At 56.2% G+C, this 8,268-nt stretch overlaps 1 protein-coding gene across 4 annotated transcripts in view; it reads right to left on the minus strand.

Moving 5' to 3' along the window:
- The window catches only part of Mdga1 (MAM domain containing glycosylphosphatidylinositol anchor 1), a 63,951-nt gene extending 61,167 nt beyond the window's left edge, over nt 1-2,784 (minus strand). For 3 of the 4 annotated variants that reach the window (XM_087597418.1, XM_087597419.1, XM_087597417.1), the window contains exon 1: nt 1,521-2,654. In XM_087597418.1, coding sequence (XP_087453544.1) covers nt 1,521-1,587 — 67 coding nt within the window. In that variant the 5' untranslated portion in view covers nt 1,588-2,654. 4 annotated transcript variants of the gene reach the window in all.
- Nucleotides 2,785-8,268: the final 5,484 nt, after the last annotated feature.

Below are 8,268 nucleotides of genomic sequence, written 5' to 3' on the forward strand. Positions count from 1 at the left end.
AATCTCAGGAGGGTGTGTGAGCCAGTTACAATAGCCACTTGGGGTACTCCCTTGAAGGTGACAGTGACTGCACTGCTGGTATCTTTACCCGAGAACAGGAACTCTGAGGCCTCTGGTGTCTTCCTCTGTCCTGTTTCATAGCCCCCACCCCCAATACAGTAAATCCAGCCTCTTGCAGCATCCCTCCCGCCTGCCTTTTCTGGCCTATGCCAGGGGCCAGGCAGTAAGAGACACACAAACTAATTAAGAAGCAGAGTTTGGCTGGATGCCTGGGCTGGCCTCACCAGGGAATTAAGCCCAAGCCAGCTAGAGCTGTTAGAGCCCAGGGGTGTACACTTTCCAGATACCCCCCCTCCCCAGGACGCTCCTTTCTCCTGCCTGGCACAGTCAGAGACCCAGGACCTGAAGAGAGTAGCCAGGGGATACGGCCTCTGTCACCCACACAGTACATGTCCAACTCCCTCTACTCTCAAAGAGAATAATTAGATTCTTAGCCCCAGAGAAAGAGGGAGAAACCTGCCCACCCCAGCCACACATCATTAGAAAGTAACTACAAAGCCCACCCTGCGGTGAGCAGAAGGCAGAGTCAGGGCCATGGGCTCTGGGGACTGACTGACTTTCTGTGCTGTGCATGTCGGGAGGATGACCCTGGGTAGTATTGAACCAAGGAGTCTTCAGTGGGGAAGCCCGCGGCATGGAGTGGAGAAAAGGTGACCAGAATACTCCACCGCGCGATCGAGCTTGTCTTGGGGATCCAAGAGCAGAGCTGCGTGTCGCGAGGCAGAGTTTAGACACATAGCCGGATGGGTGCGAGCCGCGTTTGCGTTTCCTGAGGACTGTGGCTGAATGTGTCTGTATGTGCAAGTAGGCAGAAGGAAGCTGGGGCTGGGGTTCTGTGATAGGAAACCAGGGACAGAAAAAGCAGGCTCTGGAGAGGTCTAAAAAGGGATGCCGAGAATAGTAGAAGCCTGGACTAGGGGCTGGATGCTCAGCAGCGGCTCAGACTGCTAAGAAGCCAGAAGAGGCGATCGAGCAGCGGCCACGGCCGGGAAGGCGAGCCAGCCTCAGGGCCGCGGTGCTGGAGAGCTTCTCGCCCGCCAGCTGCGCACAACTCCGGATCGCGCAGCGCCCGCTTCCACTCGGGAGGCTGAGCCCAGGGAGGAAAGGGGTTCGTTGGAAACAGCTGCCCCGGCCCAGAGCTTGGTCTCTTCCCGGGTCTCCTGAGCCCACTGTATCATTCTCCCAAGACTTCCAGATCTCTCCAGCCCCTGGAAAGATTTCGGAAAGCCGAGATCTCACCCTGGCATTCCCCAGCCTCACGCTAATACACTAGGACCGGTTCTTGGGCTCGGGAGCAGCCTGCTCGGTCTCCTGGCGCCCAGGCGAGGGCGGAGACGCGACCATACGTTCTAGAGTGCAAGCCCAGGGTTCCACCAAGCCCAGGCAGCGCGCACTTTGAGCAAGATCTTGTAAAGTTTCCGCGCGGCTCCGCCAGGGTGGAGCGGGACGCTGGCTCTTACCGTAGACTCCTTGTCCCCGACAGTGGAAGGGGATCAGCGCCAGAAGTAGAAGGCAGGTCACCTCCATCTTCACGGCCAGTGCTTCATCCCCACGAGGCGGCGCAGCCTGAGAGGCGGCGGGGGGCGCATCCGCCGGGGCACCGCGATGCCCTCTGCGTTCCCTCCTTTTCCCTGAGACGCGAAGGAGAGGGCGGCGACCGAGACTAGGAGTCTAAGCAAACCGCGACTCGGCTCCGTTCTCTTTCCATAGGGCGGCTGCCCGGGTGGAGACGCAGGGGGCGCTGGCCCAGACCTTGATGCCTCTGCGCACCGGGCGCAGCAACCAGCTCCCTGGCCCAGAAAGCTCGGCCACCGAGCAGTCCTGGGTTCCCAGGGCTGTCCGCCCAGCGTGCTGAGCGCGAGGGACCTCTCTGCTGTGGCGGCCGCGCGCGGATCCAACAGGCCACCGATGCCTGGCAAAACTTGTGGTTTCCCCGCCCAGGGGACGCCCCTCGGCGGAGCCAGGCCAGGAGGCCGGGTCTCTGCTATGGTTAATCCGCTGGCTCCAGTCCTGCAGTAGGTGTGGAGGGCTCCGCAGCCCGACCCAGGGGAGCGGGGCTGAGCGCCCTTCCCGGAGGCGAGGGCGCCCGGGTCCCGGTCCTCTGAAGCGCCGGAGCAGCGAGGACTGGCTTCCGCCGCGGGGCGAGCGCTCCGCGTCTCCGAGTCCGCGAAGTTAGCCGAGCCGCCGCCGAGGAATCCGGGGGAGGTGATCGCGTCCCGGCGCCCCCGCGGGAATCCGGAGAACGTTTCCAAAGCAAGAGGCACCACAGCCAGCAAGGGAAAGAGGAAAGTTTGAGTCCTTTGAAAATAATTCGCGCTCTTGCGGAGGCCTGGGCTCAGGAGCCGCCCGCCGCCTCCTCTCTCCCCGCTCCTCTCCCGCCGTCTGGCCGCCGCCGTGGCATTCCCGGGCTCCGCGATCTCGGGAGAGCGGGGCTGCGCCGCGCCCCAAGTTGGGCGTCCCCGCCCCCCTCCCGGCGGCCTGGGGCCGAGGGGGCCCCAGCGGGCGGGGCCGGGCCAGGCTCCCGGGCACGGCGGCCACTCGGGCTCCGGGGCCGCGGGAGCGCTCCGCTCGCTCGGCAACTTGGGCTTCGCTGTGCTGCTTTCTGGTCCCTCCGAGCTTTTCATTCCGCGCTTCCTCCACCTCCCCACCACCACCACCCCGCCTCCCGCTCTCCCTCCTCCCTCTCTCCCTCCTCCCATCTCCGCGATCGGTCTCTCGCTCTCCCACCCTTTGTCGCTCGCTCTCCTGTTTGATTCCCCTCCAGTTAAAAAAAAAAAAAAAAAAGGAGCCAATTAAAGGCAGCCCAGCTCGCCCGGCCCAGCCTCTGTCCAATTTCCTTGCTTCCCCCAGGACCAATTAGAGAAAACAAAACAGGGCTGGGGGAAGCAGTCTCTCTCTCTCTCTCTCTCTCTCTCTCTCTCTCTCTCTCTCTCTCTCTCTCTCTCTCTCTCTCTCTCTCTCTCCCTCTCTCTCTCTCTCCGCCCCCCATCTCTCTCTCCCTATCTCCGCCTCCCCCACCAGCCCCCTGGCAGAAAAATGTCAGAAAGCAGCAATGGATCCATCTATCCCGAGGACAGTAGCGGGAACGTGGGTTCGGCGCGGGCTCTGCAGCCGCGCACTCGCACACGCTCTCCGCCCGCCCTTGCACAGCCCAGGCTGGCAAACCCCGGGCCGGATGCAAACGATCGCCGCCGCACGCTCTCCGGGCAGGCAGCGGCGACTGGTTGCGGAGACCCAAGCCTGCAGGGCACTGGACACTTATGAATGTTTTGCACTTTGGAGAAGGCGGTACTGGAGCCCAGGATCGGAAGGAAAGGCCGAGGCGTCTGCTTCTCCTAGACCAGAGCTGGCGCGAGAGGCGGTTGCCTGCTGTCGCTCTGCAGGGATGTTGGCTCGGCTTGGGAATCCCGCCACCTCCACCACCACCCGCCCCTGGCAGAGCCTCAGGCCCTTTCCAAGCTGCCTCGGCCGCTCCCCGGGTCGGGCGCCGGGCCACTGCCAGAGCCGCTGAGGAGGAGGACGCGCTTATAGCTCGTGTCCTAGCTCCGGCCCACAGGTTGCCAACAGGTTTGCCAGCAAGACCCCAGTGTCAGAGCTCTACAGGGACACCCAGTGTCCCCTTCAGCCTGCTTCTCTCAAACCTTGCCTACCCGTGAGACCTCAGGCGTGGCCAAGTGCCCTAGGGTGCACGCGCTTCCCGCAGCCAAGCTGGAAAGCCTGAGTCTCTCCCCACTCCGAGACTCCGTCACCTTAACCCGGCCCTCCCTGAAGCCGTGACCAAGACGTAGTTCCTTCCAGACGCCCTTGGGGAGGGGCGTGGGCTGGGGAGAGAGGCGCGCTACCACCCGGGCGGCGCCTCTGATCGCGTCCTCCCTCCAACCCGGGTCCTGCTAATCTCACCTGCTCCACCTGTCGCCGTTATTTATCTCGCCGTGAGCGCAGAGATTGTACTAGAGGGGCCCGTGGGAGCGCGGACAGCCGCAGCAGCTAACAAGCTCGGAGGTTGGATCCTGTTCAGGATAGGCTGCGATGGTGGATCCACGACTTGAGGCGTCTGTCCGAACTCAAAGACCTGTTTCATTCACCCAAAAGAATTGATTCTCTTGCATGTAAATTAGCGTATACATTAAAAATATTGATAACAAACCCCTCCTTTACCAAACCCATCCCCACCGGGATGTTCCTCCTCTGGCCCTCCTGGGCAGACTTAACCTGTTAAGCACATGGAAAGCACAGAGTTGCCTGATAGGTAGGGAGTGGTGCCATCATCAGCCTGACCCTTCTCAGTTTCCTTATGGCCTATCTAGGCTATATCCCTCTTGTTCCTGGCTTCTTTGTTTCTTTCTTCCTATTACTGGGAGTGGGGGTTCAAGGCTCAGTTAAGGGTGTCCAAGCTCAACTCAGCAGATGCCAACTGGAGATTTATTGAATGAATGAATGAACGAATGAATGATGTCCATTGTGGGCCAGATTCCGAAGTCCTAGGCTACCTTCCCACGTGCTCTACTCACAGCCTCTCGTAAACCCGAAGGGAAATGCACGATCTGCTCCGTAGACGTCCAGTGTCTTCCCACCCACCTCTCCCACTCAGTCTGAAAGGGAAGTGGTATCAAATGAGGGGGTGATGGCGAGTAGTTCGGTTTATTGTGGTGTCGCCATTATTGGGAAGCTTCCAGAATCCCCCGGGGAAGCTCCAGGCAGTCATCCTTGATGAGTCAGGCTCTCTCTGACTTTGTCTATTCTGGGAAAGTGTTGTCTTCTTTCCCCAACCCCAAACAGCATCAAATTGCTCTCCTCTGGCATGGCAGACAGGATGGGTATACTGTCTGAAGCCATACTGGCCTGGAAAAGAAAGAGGCCTTGTGGTGGAGGAGGGTTAGGGAGGAGGGGAGCCTGGCAGGCTGGGATTGAACATTTGCTGTGCTAATCCACTTGTGAATACTCGCTGTGTGTAGTGTAAACACCTCGACAGCCTGTTCGTGTGTGCCTGTCAACTCAGTCATTCCCTCCCCCAGTGTTCCAGTCCTGCTGCCTAGGGCAGAGCCTCAGAACTGGCAAAAGCAGGCATGTGGTCCAGCCCTAATCTGTCTCCGCCTCACTTTCACCCAGACAGCAAGCAGATGAGATTTCTACCTCTCGGTGGGTAAGAGAACTTTGTACCTGCTACAGGGGCAGAGGTTTTGTGTTGGGCGCTGTCAGGAGTCTTAGGGACTCACTCGTGGTCACGGAGATGCTGCAGGGTCAGGCGCGCTGACATAAGTAGCTTTGCTCCTTCCTCCTTAGCTACCCATGTGGTTGGGATGCAAGCTCAGAGGTGACTAGCTACACTTCCATAATTCTTACTTTGAAGCCAGCATCTCTTAGTTTCTACACGCACCAGAACAGTGTCCACACATGGGTCTGTTAAGAATGTGGGGCATGAGAGCTCAACCCCAAGACCTGCAGGAACCCCCCTGAGGGGAACCATAATGAATTATAGGGTTTGGGACCAGACTGCAGCAGGCTACCTAGAGGCCACCATCACTTCCTCACTCAAGAAAGCCCTCCTTCCTTGGCCACAGAGAAGGCTCAGCACTCGGGACCCAGGAAGTACCCAGAACTAGCTAACTCTGGTTGTATCTCAGGTGAGCCAGGAAAGTCGTGTCCAGCATGGGCAGTTAGCCAAGATCTGTAATGACATCACGGGTACTAGAAAGTTCTCCATCCCTTTCAGCTCCTTGCTCTCCTCTTGTGAGTCAGAGCCTGGAAGGGGAAGCAAGGGAGAGTGTGGAGAGATTCGGCCTGGTCCCGTTGGTGCCGTCGTCGCCTTGTGAAGTAGATTGCGTCTGAAAATCATACGGTGGCAGGTATTGATCGAACCGCACAGCACAGCAGGCTGAGTTCTGGTCAAGGGGAGGAGGCAGGCTGGGAGGGGATGAGGAACGGTGAGAGTTATGACCCCGCTGAAAGACCAGTTTATTAATTCGCTCCAACAAATAGCCAATTAATGGCCCCAGCTGCTAATTAGTAAGCAGTTAACTTGTGTTATAAATTGTACAGCTGAAGACTAAGGATAGTGTAATCTTTCCATGACACCCTGGTGGGGGTGGGGGGTGGCGGCGGCTATGGAATTTCGGCACTAGAGCTGCATCTCGCTCCCCCACCCCCAACTCCTGCCACACCCAGTTAGGCCCAGCTTATAGAAAGCAGGCTTTATGTGAGCACACTTGTCTACATGCGTGCGCCCTAGGTGCTGTAGACTCAGCCCAAACGAGAGAGACAAAATCCCTCCCAGAGACAGTGAGAGGGTTCTTCAGGCAAAGGTGCTGGCTATTGAGCCTGAAGCTACCAAGCACTCGTGTAGAAAACAAAACAAAACAAAACAAAAAACAAAACACTTTTTTTTTGTTTTTAAGACAAAACACCTTCTTTATGGAGGTGTGAAGAGATACACAAATAGGGCCAAGCAAATACAGAAACTATCTGGTGTTTAGATAGTAAGGAGAGGAGCTAGGGGGAGGGTGTAGAAAGCAGGAGGGAGGGACCATCAGAGAAACGATGTAGACAGACTCCGGCTAACACTGGAGCCATGCTATTGAAGAGTAGAGGGACTGAGCTACACAACTCTCTGGGGAGGTGAACGCTGTGGGGATGAGGCAGCATGTGCAAAGGCCCTGTGGTGGTGAGGGAGATCTGACTGCAGGTGAGGAGGAGGTGGAGAGTGGCTGAGATCAAAGAGAGTTCTGGTTTGAATGAGAATGCCCCTGCCCCCAACCCCGCTCCCTTCCCCTCCCCCTCCCTCCTCCTGTATTTGAATGCTTGGTTCCCAGTGGGTGGCACTGTTTGGGAAGGTTTAGGAGGTCCAGCCTTGCTGGAGGAGGTGTGTCAGTGAAGGTGGTCTTTGAGATTCAAAGTTTCAGCCACTTCCTGTTCTCTCAGAGCTCTCAGCCCTTGTCAAGCCTGCTGCTTGCTGTCACATCGCTCTACCGTGATGAGCTCTTACCCCACCGGACCCATGAGCCCATATCAGCTCATTCCTCTGTAGGTTGCTTTAGGTCATGATGTTTTGCATGGTGTCAGCAACAAAGTAGCAACCAGTGCAAGGCAAAGAGCAAGCCCTTTGTAGCCTGGAACTGATGCAGGTTTTTTTGTTTTTTTTTTGTTTTTTTTTTTGTTTTTTTTTTTTTTTTGGAGCTGGGGACCGAACCCAGGGCCTTGCGCTTCCTAGGTAAGCGCTCTACCACTGAGCTAAATCCCCAGCCCCTTGATGCAGGTTTTTGCTCCTTTATGTGAGAACTGTAATGGCTTCCAGCGGAGCAGGGAAGTGACATAGCTTCTGGCACTTAGTGGGTGATCACCAACACCACATGATCTGACGAGTGGAAATGGGTGGGGCTTGGCTGGGAGCCTGATATCCAGGCCTCAGCTTGGAAGACTGGTTGATTTGGAATCTCTGGTAACTACCTAATCAGTCATCACGGTAGGTCCCTGTACTGGTTGTGTTTTTACCAATGTGACACAAACTTAGATATATCTGAAAAGAGGGATTAAAAAAAAAGATTTATTTATTTTATGTATATGAGTGCACTATAGCTATCAGACACACCAGAAGAGGGCATCGGATCCCATTACAGATGGTTGTGAGCCACCATGTGGCTGCTGGGAATTGAACTCAGGACCTCTAGAAGAGCAACCTTAACCTCTAATCTATATCTCTCCAGCCCAAGAGGGAATCTAATTGAGAAAATACCCTATCAGATTGACCTGTAGGCAAGACTGTGAGGCATTTTCTTTTCTTGATTAATGGTTGATGTGGGATGAGAGAGCCCACTGTGGGTGGTGCCATCCCCCAGGCTGGCGGTCCTGGATGGCATAAGAAAGCAGGCTGAGCAAGCCATGGAGTATAAGCCCGTAAGCAGCACTCCTTCATGACCTGTGCTTGAGTTCCTGCCTCCAGGTTCCTACCTCCAAGTTCTTGCCTCCAGGTTCCTGCCCAGCTTCCTTCAGTGATGTATTATGATGAGGAACTGTGAGAGGAAATAAACCCTTTCCTCCCCAAGTTGCTTTTAGTCATGGTGTTTTCTCTCAGCACTAAAAACACTAAGACATTTGAACTTTCTAGTGAGTTCCACAGAGACCATACTCTCTTCTTCTTATCTTGTTCTTGTGAGGTAAGACAAATGGAAACTGTCCATTTTACAGATGTGAATAATGAGGCCATAAGCTACT

Source organism: Rattus norvegicus, chromosome 20, assembly GCF_021556685.1.
Source record: "Rattus norvegicus strain SHRSP/BbbUtx chromosome 20, alternate assembly SHRSP_T2T, whole genome shotgun sequence".
NCBI lineage: Eukaryota > Metazoa > Chordata > Mammalia > Rodentia > Muridae > Rattus > Rattus norvegicus.